Genomic DNA, 15,735 nt, shown 5'->3' with positions numbered 1-15,735 from the left:
GGGGTAGTAACTGCCGTAACAAGCCAGCTACTCCCCGCTTTGTGAGTGCGAACCCTTTTTCTTCTCCCTTGCCGTTGAAGCAGAGAGCTCTGCTGGATGTGTGAAGTATCAGTTATTCTTCTCCCCTGTCGTTGAAGCAGAGAGCTATGCTGTATATGTATATATATATGTATATACATATACATGTATATGTATATGTAACCTTGTATTATACAACAAGTTGAGGGGCAAAATATCTTGAAAAAATACATGCGGCTGGTGGAATAAATTCAAACCATGTCTATCAAATTTTGCATTTGACTGTCTGCCTCATTGCTGTTTTATACTATCTTGCAAGTCTGTCATTTGGACCAACATTTTCAGTTTATGCTCCCTCATCCTGTTCTTCTATGGTGCACACACATACTCATGTGTCCCATCATGCATCTGACAAAATAAATTCTTGCCCTAGAAAGCTTATGCTTCAACAGATCTGTTACTAACTTAACTATCAGTTTCTTCCCATTTCTCTGTCTGTCAACCCAGAGAACACAGCAGTCTCTCCAAAGAGCAGGTGTCTTCCAGCTTAGACATATTACAAGCAGATGCAATCCCTGAGGTTTGCTCTGCTTGGAAAGAATGCTCTCAATTGGAGATATAGCTGTATGTGCTGCTATCTGTGCTTACTGTTCCTTTGTGTCTTGCCCTGAAATGCTGCTACTCCATCTCCAGGAACAACAAGAGGAACCTATAGTGATCATAGTACTGTTTTAGAAGTGGGGAGAAACAGCTTCAAAACAAGATCTTTTTTTAAATAATTTTCCTAATACTTTTTCAGATTTTAGTCCAATGGAGTTGGGATAGAACAAAAGAAAAAAAAAAAAAAGAGGATGAATAGACCACTTCCTTTTTCCAAACTACTTGAATGAGCTGTTCACTGCTACTGTTTTTGGTTTTTTTTTCACCTCAAGCCAGCCACTCTCAAATTCACTCCAGTCTGATTTTTATAGTCTACATGCCACAGAAACAGCCCTTGCCAAAGTCTTCAATGACCTGTTTATGGCTAAAACCAAAAGGATTTTATCTGATCCTTACTTTCCTTGCTCTATCTGCTGCTTTTGACATGGTTGATCACCACCTACTTCTAGATTCTCTTTCTAGTTGTCCTCTCACCTCTCCCTCATACTTTTAGTGTACCCTCTGGAGCATTCTGCTCTACCAACATTCTGCTATCAATTGGTGTGCCTCAGGGTTATGTCCTGGGCCCTTTTCTCATTAAAGCAAAGACTCACTGGGGCTCACCAAGAGGTTGGACCTTCTTCATAGAGTCTTGAAGAATGCCGAAAATTCTGAATTTTTAAAAGACTGCCATGACAAGAGCCTAGGACAGGAAAGAGTTCTGTTCCAGGCATAGACTGTCCTTACTCTTTGATGATCCCACAATGACATTTCTCCTTGGGAGCTCAATGCTTTGCACGAGATGAAAGACTTTGGTCTGTCTTGTTTTCTGGTACTATCCTTAAGCTTCAAAATCACAGGAGTCAAAGTTTCTTTGAACAATAACTTGCCTTCAGTGTGTTTGACAGTGTGTTTGGCACAAGCTCAGACAATTTTCTCAAGAGAGAATTCTCATCATGCAATTCATAATGGCTCTTGGCAGATGCCACAGTGGGACAAACCATAATCCTCACGCAGATGAGTCTCACGTTTGTCAGTTATTTTATCCGCAGGCTAAACAAAACATCACTGGCTACCTTCTCTGCCATCAGAAAATTAAATGAAAAAAATTCTTCTTTAGATAAATACAACCAAAGAGAAAAAAAAGGGCCACAATCGAAGGGCCCATCAGAAGCCATTAACAAGATAAGCCTGCTGACAGGAGAAGCAAAAAATAAGAAAAATTAGAAATCAAAATCTTAAGTTAGCAAATGGCATATTGACCCAAAAAATCCTTTGAGAGATTGAAAATTTCTTTGGAGACAGAATCACAGCAAAACCAGAAGCTAATGAAGTAGTGAAATGTGTCCGATACTCACTGTATAAAATAACTAACCAGCACACTGTAGTCACAGGAAATACCACATATACCAAGAAAGAAGTCTAAGATATAATTATAGAATGCTATCCATGAGTGACGAACTGCTTGTCTTCAGAGATTATATTTTAATTTACATAATGAAGCAATACACCTGTAGATGAACAAATAAATTTAAAAAATACTCAGCAGCTATGCTTAAACATTGCTTCTTGATTTTTTCCATACATTAGAAAACACTATTCTTACTGGTAGCTTGTGTGCACAGTGCAACCATGTTACAAGTACAAAGCTACACATCATGAGTGAAAAATCTCTGGATAATAGAATAAAATATAAACCTCATAATTCAGAAAGGACAAATAAAGAAAGAGAAAAGTTGACATACATGTTTTGTTTGGACACTGGAAAAGAACCTGCTGCTCTTGCTCAGGTGCAGCCATTTCCCAAGGAATGCACTGAAAGGAGCTGCTGTTCCAAACACATCGAATGCCCGGTCCTGCTGCTAAACAAGAATTCGGACTGGAAAAAGCTTCACAACTTTCTGGTGTGAAGATCAGGACATCGCTGAGAAGAAGACTGTTGAATCCTCCAAATACGTACATTGTGCTACAGTGAAAAAAAAAATTCTCATCTTAACAGGCAACTTGTACACTTCCCTCATGACAGACTTTACTTTTTTTTTTTTTTTTTTTTTTTTAAGACCAAGAGCACAAAATATACATACTATAAATACATCTACAGAGAGAATATAAAACATTTTAGAAAAAAACATGTTTTTATGAGATGCTGAATCTGTAGATGACTTGGCCACAGTTTTACCTGCTATGCACAGTGCACCTTAGTATTTTCTACTGCTTCCCTCCACTCCCCTTCATGTCTATGAGTCCCTCTCCCAGCCTACATCTGCTATAAAGTTCGGTAATTGTCGTAAGGCGGGCACCCATCTAAGGGCATGCCCCTTTGTGCGCTCAATAGGATTCAGTTGGATTTCTTCTGAAGGTAAACAATGGGGGTAAATTAGATTAGATTTTTGGACTGGAATTGCTTTATGAAATTTGAGCCCTAGATATGGAAGTTCAACCTATTGTAATATCTATGGGAAAAAGAAGGTATAGCAATTTGGTATTTAAACCATTTCTTCTTTTCCTCTTATACTTAAGATTTTTTATTTATTTTAAGACATCTAATCTGGAGTCAAATTTGCTATCAAATTTCAACAATTCAGGTTCTTTCTTAAATATGATAAATATTGGCTTACTGAATTTGCATTCAGTGTTGTCTAGAGACCCTTTAATTTGTAATGATTGTCGCATAATTTAAAGATTTTTCTGTATATCAAACATGGCTTAAATCACTTGATATTCTATGTTTAAGGCAAGCATGCCTGTTCTTTTTTATAACAGGGATTGTAAATTTGCTGTTGAAGTAGATGTTATTTTTCTTACAATAGTGAATTTAAGCCTGTTGTCCAGAATTGGAGGCTTTATCTAGTTTGCTTCAAGGTCTAATTTTAATTTTTTTTTTTTCAAGAGCTTCAGTTAGAATTAACAGAGATGATAAATGAGTGTTCTTTGAGAAGTTTTTTTTTTTTTTGTTTTTTAATGTTTGAGAACTTCAGTAATCATGCTAATAACCCAAGAGAAATTGATAGTCACAAGATTTTACTACCAATAAGAGATTTCACTAACTCCCAAAGCAGATCAACCTAGATTTATCCTCTGAACTGGACATACTTCAAATGTTGTATTCCCATTTGTTACCTTGGACAGAACATTTAATTACTAGTACTGTTAAGCAATTAAATTTACCCAACTCCATTACAATGTTTGAAATAATAAAAACTAATACTACATCTTCAGAAGCTAGCCACTGAGGTAGAAAAGTTGGCAGCAGATTTTGAGCAATCTTCCTTAGCACCAAAATCTCTTTTTGGAATAAAATTCTTCAATATGTATTTAAGGAATTAACTCCAAAATTGTTTCACTTGAAAACTTCAGGTAATTTCCCATGATTCTTGCTTATCTCCTAGTGTTGGTTTCAAGGCTATTGCAACTTCTGGGGAGGCACAGCCTTAGTCAAAAATTCTCTCAGACCCTATGGATAGGAAGAATGCTGCAGCAGTTGGCAATGCAGCTTTGAGGAGCAATCAGGAAGTTTCTGCTGTCTCAGCCTCATGCACAGCCTTCAAACTTTCCAGCCTTAAAAAAAATTGAGAGAACACTAGAATCTTTATAGACAGGTATTAAAGAATTGGAATATTCTGTGACTTCTAGGGCAGTGTGTTATCTGTTGAAAGTATGCAAACATTTGTTCAATCTCATGATCAATTGATTAAATCAATAGTAATAAGATTACACAATTAGAAAAGCAGTGTAGTATTGTGCAAAGTGTGAAGTTTCTTTGACGGATAAAGAATCTTTGCACAATAGGATGGAGATGGTTGAAAACTATTTTAAAAGATTAAACTTATGAATACTGACTTTCCTTAAATCTTAGTTGCTATCTCCTCTTAAGAGGTTAGAAAAAACTTTTATATTGATGTACTAGAAGTTCCAGTGGAGTATTCCTCCATTTTCAAGATTTTTTTTTAATGAACTGGGGGAATGAAGAACTTGGAGTACACTTGTTAAATTCTTTAACATACTAAATTGAACATCTATACTGCAGGATTCACAGCTTGAGATTCAGGGTAAGACTGCATTGCTCATTACTTTTGTTCTTGATCCTGACAAATCTTGGACAATAAAATTGTTTTTCCATGTAAGAGATGTTATTTCTTGGTCAGAGTTTAGCTTTTATTCTCTAATGTTGCCAGGGCAACATAAATGAGGTGAAAAATGTTTTTTTCACTGACAAAGCAGAGAGTTGTAGCTCTTGGAAGTCATTTTACTTCAGTTTTCCTGTAGATGTCAGATTAGGTTAGGTACTACATTTCATGTTTGATCCTGATCAGCTAGAAGGATTCCTTAAAAAAAAAAACCTGTCACTGTATCCTTGAACTAAGGAAGTTGTTCATTTTCAATAAGTAATCTATCATTTCACACTTACACACAGGCTTTCAATCTCACATATACATCCTGTCTCTCATACAGACTCATTAACATGCTTACACACATACTCTCATTTACACACAGGCTCTCAATCACATACTCACATGCTCCCTTCACCTAAACCAGCTCTCAATCACATAGACATACATGCTCTCTCACTTATGCACATGATCTCTCACACACATACAGGTTTTAAATCACAAACTTACATATACAGGCTCTCAATTATTCACAAACATGCTGTCTCACTCACACACACAGGATCTCAAACACATATGATCGCTCATTCACTCACTCTCCCCTCCCTCCGAACTAGCTACTCCTCCACAGACATGAGATTTTGTTCATATTTACCATCCAACCATATTATACTAGGGTCTCTATTACTATGCCCCTGGCCTTTGTTACCCCTTAAAATGAGGATGCTGTGATCCTGCAGAATACTCTGGATAAGGACAGGTGTGAAGGGATGAAACTGATATGTAAACAAAACAAACATTTTAATGGCTGAATTGTATAGGGTTTGCCACTTTCAATCTATAGAAATATTCTGGATAATTGATCTGAAAAGTAATTTTAATTATAAATTTGTTTAATCTTAAAATCAAATGCTGTCCAAAATCCCTTTATTCTTCTGAAAGGATGTGCTTCCTTTTTAACCTTTGATAATTCTGGTACCAAACTATCACCTTAAATAGTGTCAAATAGATCTAAAAGCCTCCTCTTCTAAATTCTTTGGAATTCTGGATAGCCAAGTCTTTTGGTATGGGGTAAGCAAAAGTAATTTCTAGTACCCAAACATTTGCCAAAAACTACACGAGCATCTCCACCTCCAACCACTCTACGAGTTCGTAACAGTCATGTTTGGTTTTCTAAATCTCTCCCTTAAGGCATTTTTTTCTCAGAAAGGCTAACTGAAGAACTATTCTACTTCATAAATGGGAAACATTAAAAGGAATATTGTTCCTGCTCAACTCTATAGGGATCTTGTAGGTTTAAGACTGCCTAGAAGTGAGAGATGAAGAACCTTGAAGAAGGGGGAAACAATCTTCTCTCTTGGATCAAAACAGATATTCTCCCTCACAGGACAGACTTTTTAACATGAGTTTCTGAAGGAAAATCCACTTTCAATGACTTAAGTCATATGTAATAATTCTATACTACATACCTCAGACTGACCAGGGCTCCAAGTAGCTTCAAAAGAGCAAAAATCTAAAATGATCAAACCATCTTAACATGGCCCTAGCAATATATGCTGACAAATTACAAAGAGCATTCACTTCACTCCTATTCTTTAAGGTATCAGAGACAGTAACAGCAAAAACATGCAACTGATGAAGTAGACTCTTATCCTTGAAAGCTTATTCCTCAGTACATCTGTCAGTCTTCACGTTATTTTTCCCTCAAGGCATTCTCCAAGTTTTTTTCACACTGTCTTTAAAACCAGTAACGCCCTCTCTGAAATAGCTCTTTCTAAAAATATTCAATATGCATCTACTATGGGAACATTGCACCAAGCTCCTTAAATTTTTTCCAGACTAAGGGCTCTTGTCATAATCTTGGGAACCACTAATCTCTTGTATCGTTTTTGACATCCTAATACTATTTCATCCAGATCAGGGTGAATGGAAAACATGCTCTCCCTTTTATTAAGGTAATCTGAAGAGAAAATAGCTCCTATTTGCTTTTGGTGGGTTCAAGACTAAGAATAACCATCGATGAGCCCAATTCTGACAAAGAGTATCATACTTCTCCTGTTCCAAATGTAATACTGATAACAAGTCAGAGGGGATAGTTCCTCTGAAGGAAAAAAGTGAATCTCTTCCTCCCACCCTCACAAAGGAACATACAGATCAGGTTTTACTCCCTATGTGGGGCTGGTTCCCATTATTAAACTCTGCATTTTCCTTGTGATCACTTACAGTTTGGTTGCCACCAGAGCCTGGAATCTCAGATTTTGGCAGCTGAGCCATCTCCACATCTGTTTTGATTCCTCCCACCTACACTACACACCAAAACACATTAAATATCTCAGACCAACTTTTGTTGAACTCTAGGCCTTTGAGCTGCTGTGTTCCTTCATGAACCTTAGTCACATGCTCCAATGATCCTGATCACCTAGGCTTAAACTCAATTCTAAGCCACTTGGCTAGTGGGGAGAGAGAATTCTAGAAGCCTATACCAGTAGCTCCAAGAAAGCACTGGTATAGGCTTCACTCTACCAAGATCAACAGATTAACTGGTGAAGAAAGCGAGCTGTTAGGAAAAGAGGAGAAACAGGAGATAGAGCTCCAAGAATATCATTAGGAGACATCACTACGGATATTATTGTAAGTTTCAGCCTACCAACAGAACACGTTTGTTGGTCCAAACTGCTTGTGGTTTTAACAAATTAAATTATATATTCGTTAAAGAGTGCCTACCCGCAGCCTTCAGCTGACTAATGTAGTTCTGCAAAATACAAGAATGAGATCGCTACCTCACTGAAATTTAGAAAAACGAGACAAGATAGATCCATTTTGGCCCATGGGGAGACCTCCCAGTCCTGATACCACTATAAAAAATATTCACCCAAATGTGCAGGCTCAACACTGACAAAATTATCTTTATTAATCTCATACATCAGTGTTTCGCAAAAATGTGGTCTGCAAACACCCTGGGGTCCACAATATGTAATGTAGGAGTCATGCCTCTGAGTACAGCACATTGTTAAACAGCAGCCCATGGGGAAGAGATGAGCCAATGGCAGATAACCCTTCCTCCCCCCGTGTCCTGCAACTGAAGTGACCTCAATACTACGAAAGAGAAAAGGGTCAATGTCATGTCCCTGAAATTGGTAAGGAGTAGCAGCAGCAGCAGTATAATAAAACAGGGAAAAGGCCATATTGTGTCCTCCATCACCCTCCCTCTGCTCCAAGACACAGTACCCTTCTGCTCTAAACAGGAAACAGAGGGTCCAGGAGTAGCAAAGGTGGTCACCATGACAGAAAACGAAGTTATTACTGCTGTGCTGCCATTAACTTTTCAGTTATGGTGTCACAGCATAGATTGCCTTTTCCTTCCGTTTGGTGATTACACTGCTCCAAAACAAAGAGAAAGGGGCTGTAGGGACAGCAGTTTATAGGTGCCTGAAAAGAGGGACTGTGTGAGAATGAGTGGAAGAAAGGCAGAGATGAAATGGAAGATGAATGGAGGGACTGGAAGGCTAACAGGAGAAATGCACAGGGCTAAGTAAAGATAGGGCCACTAAGGGAAAGAAGAGAACATAGAAACGGAATGTGTGTGGAGGAGATGGCAGATATTAAGTAGGAGAATGGTTGGGAGGAGATAACTAAGTGTGTGAAGAAAAGGGATGGGGAGGTTAAGCAGGACATGATGTGAAAAGATGGAGTTTGGGAGTGTGGCAATGGGGCTGAACAAGAGACGGGTAGGTGAAGTACCACATGTCATCTCAATACTTACACACTTGAGTAATTAAATATTGAATCTGCAGTATATTCCTACAGCAGTAGGATACCTTCATTTAATTACTTCTAATTAGGATAGCATGTCATTTAACATTGCATTGTTTTATTATGGTATTGAGAAATTAAGGAGTGATTTAGCATACTATATAGAGTACAAGAATCTATAAACAGTTTTCACAGAGATGCTTGTAGCCTGCAGTTATTGTGCTGTGATGTGCGTCATAACTCCAGTGAGAGAAGCCTCCTGCAAGAAAGAAGAACCAGCATACGCATGAGGAAGGGAGCAGCAGGGGGAGGGAGCAGGGCAAGACAAAGAGGTGATATATGAGGTGGGGACCAGGTAACCAAAGGCTAGTGAGTGCAGAGAATTGTCAGCAGGGACTGAATTGGGAAAGGCTGCTTGGTGGATCAGAGTAAAAAATGGGCCCCAAGGAACGATATCAGAAGCAACTGGAGGTAGAGAAAGCGTGGGGAGGAGAAGTATTTAATTAGTGGCAGCAGTAGCTGGAGATCGATAGCCCGATTAACGGTGGTTTCTAAAGAGGTACAAGCTGCATTGGGGGGGAATGGGGATGTGCCAAGGAGTAGCAACAGCTGGCAACTTGGGAAAGAGGAGGAGGAAGAACAACTGAGAAGGGATGACAACAGCATTTAGAGGTATGAAGCCTTGTTGAACAGCAGCTAGAAATGGAGGTACACTAGCACTATTCATAGGTGCAGGAGAGGACTCGAAGGAGCAGGAACAACTGAACATTTTGGGAGAAGAAAAACAAGGAAGAGTAATAAGCAGATGTGTACGGGTAGGAGAAAGCCGAAAAAAACGAGCGCTCATATCTCAAGAAGGGGTCCATCTTGGGAATTACCATGGCACAAACAGAGAAAGCAAGATGGCTGCAAGCATTCAGAATGGGAATTTTTGTTTTTGCCCAATGGTAATAATGGTCCTTAGTTAGTGCAAACCATTTACCAGTACGCTCCTTTGGGCATTGCACAATATAGTAAAGCTTTTATTTTATATTAATTTCTTTTCTGATATATGGAGACAACTGGTATTGTAGTTTGATACCCTGGACTGCCAATGAGACAACAAAACTAATAAAAGGAATAAAAAGAATAATGAAAAAATACAATCATTTATCTTCTTACCTATTCTTTAATACAGCAGAGTGACCAAACCTGTTGACATCAAGATAAAGATCGGGTTTTGGAAGTACTGACCAGTGATCACAAGCTATGGATTGAGAAAAAAAAACAAACATTCATGTCAGAAAGTCTTACCATTCTCGCAAAAGCAACAAGATACAATAAAAAGTAGGACAAGATTAAAAAATAATCTTAAAGCTGACTTATGCTTACCCTTGAACTAAGTTTTTCTCTGCTTCTGTTTTCACATAATATGGCAAAGTTAGTTATGTTGAAACTAAAAACTATGAAGGAGCAGAAAAATCCTCAAAAGAAACATCAAAAAATACATATGCAATATGAAGAACACAAATGTCGTAAATAGTCAAGGAAAGGTGTGGTGGTATATGATGTGCTTTAAACAGTAGCAGACTCTGCTTGCAGTTTACTTGAAAAGCATTATAAATATAATTGTGTACCACTCCATTTGTTAAAAAAAAAAGTATAAATAAGACTTTCCTGAGGACTCTGATAATTTTTACAGTCCCAAGAAAGTCACAGAATGGCAATGTCAAAAAAACAAAAAACTTGTGAAAGTTGGCAGCAAATAATGAAGCGTAAACAGGCTAATAAAGGCAGAAAATGCCAAAACAGCCCAATACTCAGAACATTTTGGCCACAGTCTACTTCGGAGGGGGGGGGCAGTGTGGTATTTGCTCTATAAAATAAACAGAAGTTAATAAAAAAAATCAAAATATTAAATACAAATGTTTCATAAAGAAGCATTCTAACTGGCTTAATATATGGGTTAAACATTTCTGCATTTTCAAATGATAGAAACCAGGAAGAAAAGGATTTTAAATAAACTACAACTGTACAGTGACTTGCATGAGGTGCTAACCAATCAAAAAACAAAGACAATATGGGGTCGATTTTAAAAGCAACACTCACATGGACGCGCTGGTTTTTATAACGTATGTGCACGTTATAAAATCCGATGGCCATGCGCGCATGTGCGGGCGGCACATGTAGGGGGGGGGATTTTCGCAAAATACGTACAGAGACGCTATCAGGCCTCCCCCTAGTTCCCTCCCAGTTAAGAAGCAGACTGGGAGAGAACTTCCCTACCCCCCCCCCCCCACCACCACCACCACCTATCCTTCCCTCCCTCTTCCCCTCTCCCCCTGCCCCCTAAACCTAACCTAACTATCCCCAAATTTTTTGTTTTCATACTTACTGCTCCTCTGGAACAAAAGTAATCTCCGTGAGCTGGCCAGCTGCCAGTGCACGCTACCTCAGGAGAGCATCAAATGGTGCTGTCCCGGCCAGCACCCCCACCCCTCCAAAAACTCTACCCCCAGCACGCCCCTTTGGAGAGGCCCGGCACTTCTGCACATAGCTGGGTTTATGCACGTGGCCGGGCCAGTTATAAAATATGCATGGTGCGCGCAAGGCCTGGCCACGCGCATAAACCCCAAAGTTTACGTGCAGAGGCCATTTAAAGTTTACTTGTATTTATTTATTTTATGTATATGTATATCCACAGATATTAAACTATTTTATTTCTATTTCAAATACTTTCACCCTGCCTATCAAAATTCCTAGGTAGCTTACATCAGAACATTTATAAATATAACTAATTTAAAATTTAAATATATAAAATATATAATGAAAACCAAAAATAACAAAAGCAACAAAATAAAAATAAGTGTAAAATACAAAAAACAAAATACTCATTAAAAAAAAACAACTGCCGGCTGATGCTCCCAAGGAATCCACCAGCCCTATATACATACCATCTTCCTGTTAGTATGGAAACCCATGCACGGGGCAGGGCACCGCAGATCCTTGAAAGTGACAGATTTTGAGACCTGACACTACATTTCCATTTTAAAATGTTGCTGCTATTGCCAGTGCTGGAGTGGAGGAGTACCCTGGCTCAGAGGAAGGTCCGGGATAGAGGAATGGGAGCAGGCAACGCTCCATTCCATATTAAAATTTGAAGACCAAGGAAGTTGTCTCTAAATCCAAGCCTGGGTACGTTTGAATATTTTGAATTTTTAACAACTTTTTTTGGTTTATTTTACACAGCAAGTACTACATTGGCCCCTGAAGCAGGCGATTTGGCTGAAACAGTGTCAAACTTGCTTGGCATTTTCCAAGCTTGTCTATGCACCTTTGTTTGTTGCCAGTTTTCACAACAAGTGTTTTGCTTTTTCTGAAATCACCAACCTATGAATTTCCTGAGACTTTATGAATTGAAATCCAAGTACTCAGGATAAATTTATATTTTGTTCTGCACAAAAAATAAGTGTGTGTATTTTACTGGAGTGGTACAAGATTATTTTCATAGTGCTTCAAGTAAACAATGACCTGAGTCTGGTTTTAAGGCATATTATATGATACAACTAAGGAAACAGTTTTATTGCATCTCTGTCCGATATAGTCCAATTTAGCTTATAGCATTCTTTACTAATTTTTTTTTTTTTTTACACTATTCTTGCTATGAACAAAGCTACATGCTATTTTAGATTATATTGAAAAAATAAAGCTATATTACAAACTTGCTCAAGCTTGTACTGAGATGGTAACATACCAGCGCACAGGCACACATATCTTGGCTTGCACCAGAGGATGCGGCTATATTAATCATACGTATGTATATGCTCAAATGGTATATAATAGGCTATACGCACATATATGTGCGCACAATTTTATATGGACGCACTTAAATCTTACCTTTACCACTAAGAGGGGGATTTTAGTAGACGTGTGCCAATGCAATTATCAGTTTCCCCAGGTAAGGGACAGGACTTCCTTATCCCCCCCAAATAGCTTTCCTTTTATTATTAGCACCAACCCTTAAAACCCCGTTAACTACCCTAGAATTTTTTTTTTTTTTTTTTTTTTTTTTACTTACATGACATTCATAGCAGTAGTTACATTATACAGCAGGGGACCTCAGCGCGCACTTATGCATGTGAATACTTACACACGTTTGATGTTAAAGTCTGAGAAAGCCCATGTCCCACCCATTCCCCGCCCTTGTTTTTTGTAATTTATTTGTGCACATAATCGAGAGATACGCACATACTCCGGCACCTTTTAAACTCCATGCAGCGCATGCCAGCTGGTCATACTTGCGTATCTCCTGGTTTTGGCTTTTAAAATTCACCCCTTAGTCTTTTTGGCTCCATGGTGAAGATAAAAAGAATAATTGTAATTGGTAGAAAATAGATATAATGATGTGATCCTTTTTTATCCGCAATAAAATGCACTGCATTGGCTAAAATTCCCTTGGGATAGAGGAGGCATGGGGATTCCCAATCTTCACCGCTATGGGATGGCAGCCAACCTCCGTTTGATTAGAGGATGGCTTCTGGGGAAATCTCCCTTTGTTAATATCATAGCAGAGGTTAATTTCACAGGCCCCTTAGCTCTCAGTTACGTTCTCATGAGCACGGGGGACAAGATTCCACCTCTGTTAGCCAGACACCCACTGATTACACCTCTACGTAAAACATGGGCTCATCTCACTCGTTTTCTGGGAATACCCCAGCATTGCACATATTTGACCCCCCTGCAAGGCAATTTGGACTTTTCCCTTGGTTCCACTACTACTTGCTTCGCCTCCTGGAAACAAAAGGGCATATTGTACCTGAGGCATTTGTTGGATGCAAAGGGATGCCTTTTGTCCTTTGCTCATTTACAGGAACTGTATGGATTACCAGGTACTCATATATTTGGTTATTTGCAGCTTGGCCATTATTTTCGGTCCCTGGGGCATCCTGCCCAACACCTAGCAGTATTTAAAGCTCTAGATGTGTTTTTCAAATTTGATGACGCACAAGGTCCCACCCTCTCACTATCACTGACAGCTAGCCCACGGCACCCCTACAGACTCTTACCAAGAGTCCGCTGATCGCTGGAATCGGGATGGGATTTTCCTGTTGACGCCGCTCATTTTCTCATAGAGTGTGCGAGGGATACTTCCTATTACCAGCAATATGTATTTTCGGGAGATGCACTTAAAATTTCTGTGGAGGGCCTATATATCTCCCCAAATTGCATTTAAAGCGGGCATAACGGACACTGACCGGTGTGTACGCTGCTGGAAGGGGACTGGGAACTTGTCGCATGTTTTCTGGGAGTATCATGCAATTACCAGATACTGGCGACAAATTGCCGGCTATTTAGAAATGCTGGTGGGGGTTCGCTTACCAATTTCACCTTACTTGTGGTTATTTCACTGTATAACTCAATACTTGGTGCCGAACCACGGCTTAAGATTGTTAAAAAAAAAAAGCTGGTTTAGTAGGGAAAAAAGTCATCCTTATTCATTGGCGAGAAACGGAGGCACCTTCGTTCTGGACTTGGAGAATCCATTTTCATCGCTTGATGCAGCTGGAAAATTTCTCCTCTCGAGACTCTCCAAGACATCGCCGAACTTTCCTTCAGACATGGGAACCTTATTTACAAAACCTGCCTCATAGAGCCAGAAGTCTGGTACTTAACAGTTGAGAACACTTCTCTGAGAATCACCTGGTACTGCTTGTATATGGCAACAGGTCTCTGAAGGAAGGGAGGGGGGAGGGGGTAGAGAGGTACGAATCGTGACAGCCCAAACCTTTAGCCTTGGTAACTAAGTGGAACTTCGTGGAGCACAGAGACAATGCCCACAGGTTCCAACACTTGGCTTTGGCTGCCATTATTCGGGGGGTATAGGGAAACATTTATCTTACTGAAAAATAAGTGATCCCTTCTTTAATAACCTTGGTCTCTGTTCTTCCTTTTTTTTCTATCAGTTTATCTGTTGACTTTATTGCACATGACTTTGTATGGTCTTTACATATCACTTAATAAAAATATATTGAACAAAATGTACTGCACTTGAGATGAATGTAGGTTATAATTAGGGCTTAGGCCATGCTGACCTGATAACTAATAATGACCTAATGTAAAACATTTGTTGAAGTGAAAAGCAGAAGTGAAAATGATTGGTCAACCTGAAGTGTTTTGCTGAATCAAGACTTTCTAAAAACAAATATACAAGTCTGATTATATGTACTGGATTTTGAGATCATCCACAGAGTTTGTTCGAAGCATAGTCTTCAATATAATATTTTTCCTATGTAATATTACATTTAAAATAAACTTGGAAGCATTGTACTGCAACGGATTCATCTTAGTCTATTTTAAATTGTGAAAAGAAGGGCAGAGATAAAAATCTCCATACCACCTCATCTTTCCTTGAATATTTACAATATTTGTGTTCCTCTTCATGCATATATATATTTTTTGTTTAATTAGTTATGTAACTGATTGTTCCTTCACAGGAAAGCTGGACCATATATCGGATAGCTCTCAGCATGGCATTACACACAGTTCATGCATCACAGGATCATCTAAAGCACGGGTGTTCAACTCTAATCCTCAAGGGTCACACACCAGTCAGGCTTTCAGGATAACTAACAAATATGAAGAAGAAATATGTATGCATGCTGCTTCATTGCATGCAAATCTCTCATGCCTATTTGTTAGAGAGGTCATGAAAATCAGACCTGTTTGTGGCCTTCCTGGACTAACGTTTGACAACCCTGATCTAAATTTTCAGGAAAAATGATTTAAGCACGAGCAGCCCAGGATCTGCAAGCCACCAGACCAACTTACACAAATAGCAACAAAGGAAAAAATAAATTGCAGCAAAAGGAGTGCAGACTGTATGACACCATTAAGATGTTGTAATCAAAGATTGACATCTGATTAAATCATTTTTCTTTCTCCAATCATAAGAAAACTCAAACAGAACCAGAACAGGTTTATCCTTCATTCAAAAAATGAATATTACCATCAATGGTGGAGGATTGGGAAAACTAGAACAGAAGAACATAAGAAAATGCCATACTGGGTCAGACCAAGGGTCCATCAAGCCCAGCATCCTGTTTTCAACAGTGGCCAATCCAGGCCATAAAAACCTGGCAAGTACCGAAAAACTAAGTCTATTCCATGTTACCATTGCTAATGGCAGTGGCTATTCTCTAAGTGAACTTAATAGCAGGTAATGGACTTCTCCTCCAAG

At 38.9% G+C, this 15,735-nt stretch overlaps 1 protein-coding gene across 3 annotated transcripts in view; it reads right to left on the bottom strand.

The window, feature by feature from the left end:
- ATRN (attractin) overlaps positions 1 to 15,735 on the bottom strand; it is a 504,108-nt gene that overhangs the window by 287,246 nt on the left and 201,127 nt on the right. For all 3 annotated transcript variants that reach the window (XM_029594059.1, XM_029594068.1, XM_029594051.1), the window contains exons 11-12: positions 9,681 to 9,765; positions 2,403 to 2,623 (exon numbers count right to left, since the gene is read on the bottom strand). In XM_029594059.1, the coding sequence (XP_029449919.1) occupies positions 2,403 to 2,623; positions 9,681 to 9,765 (306 nt within the window). The remainder of the gene's footprint in view (positions 1 to 2,402; positions 2,624 to 9,680; positions 9,766 to 15,735) is intronic.

This window comes from Rhinatrema bivittatum, chromosome 1, assembly GCF_901001135.1.
Source record: "Rhinatrema bivittatum chromosome 1, aRhiBiv1.1, whole genome shotgun sequence".
Taxonomy (NCBI): Eukaryota; Metazoa; Chordata; class Amphibia; order Gymnophiona; family Rhinatrematidae; genus Rhinatrema; species Rhinatrema bivittatum.
The sequence above is the reverse complement of the archived record's forward strand: the minus strand, read 5'-3'. Positions and strand labels throughout refer to the sequence as shown.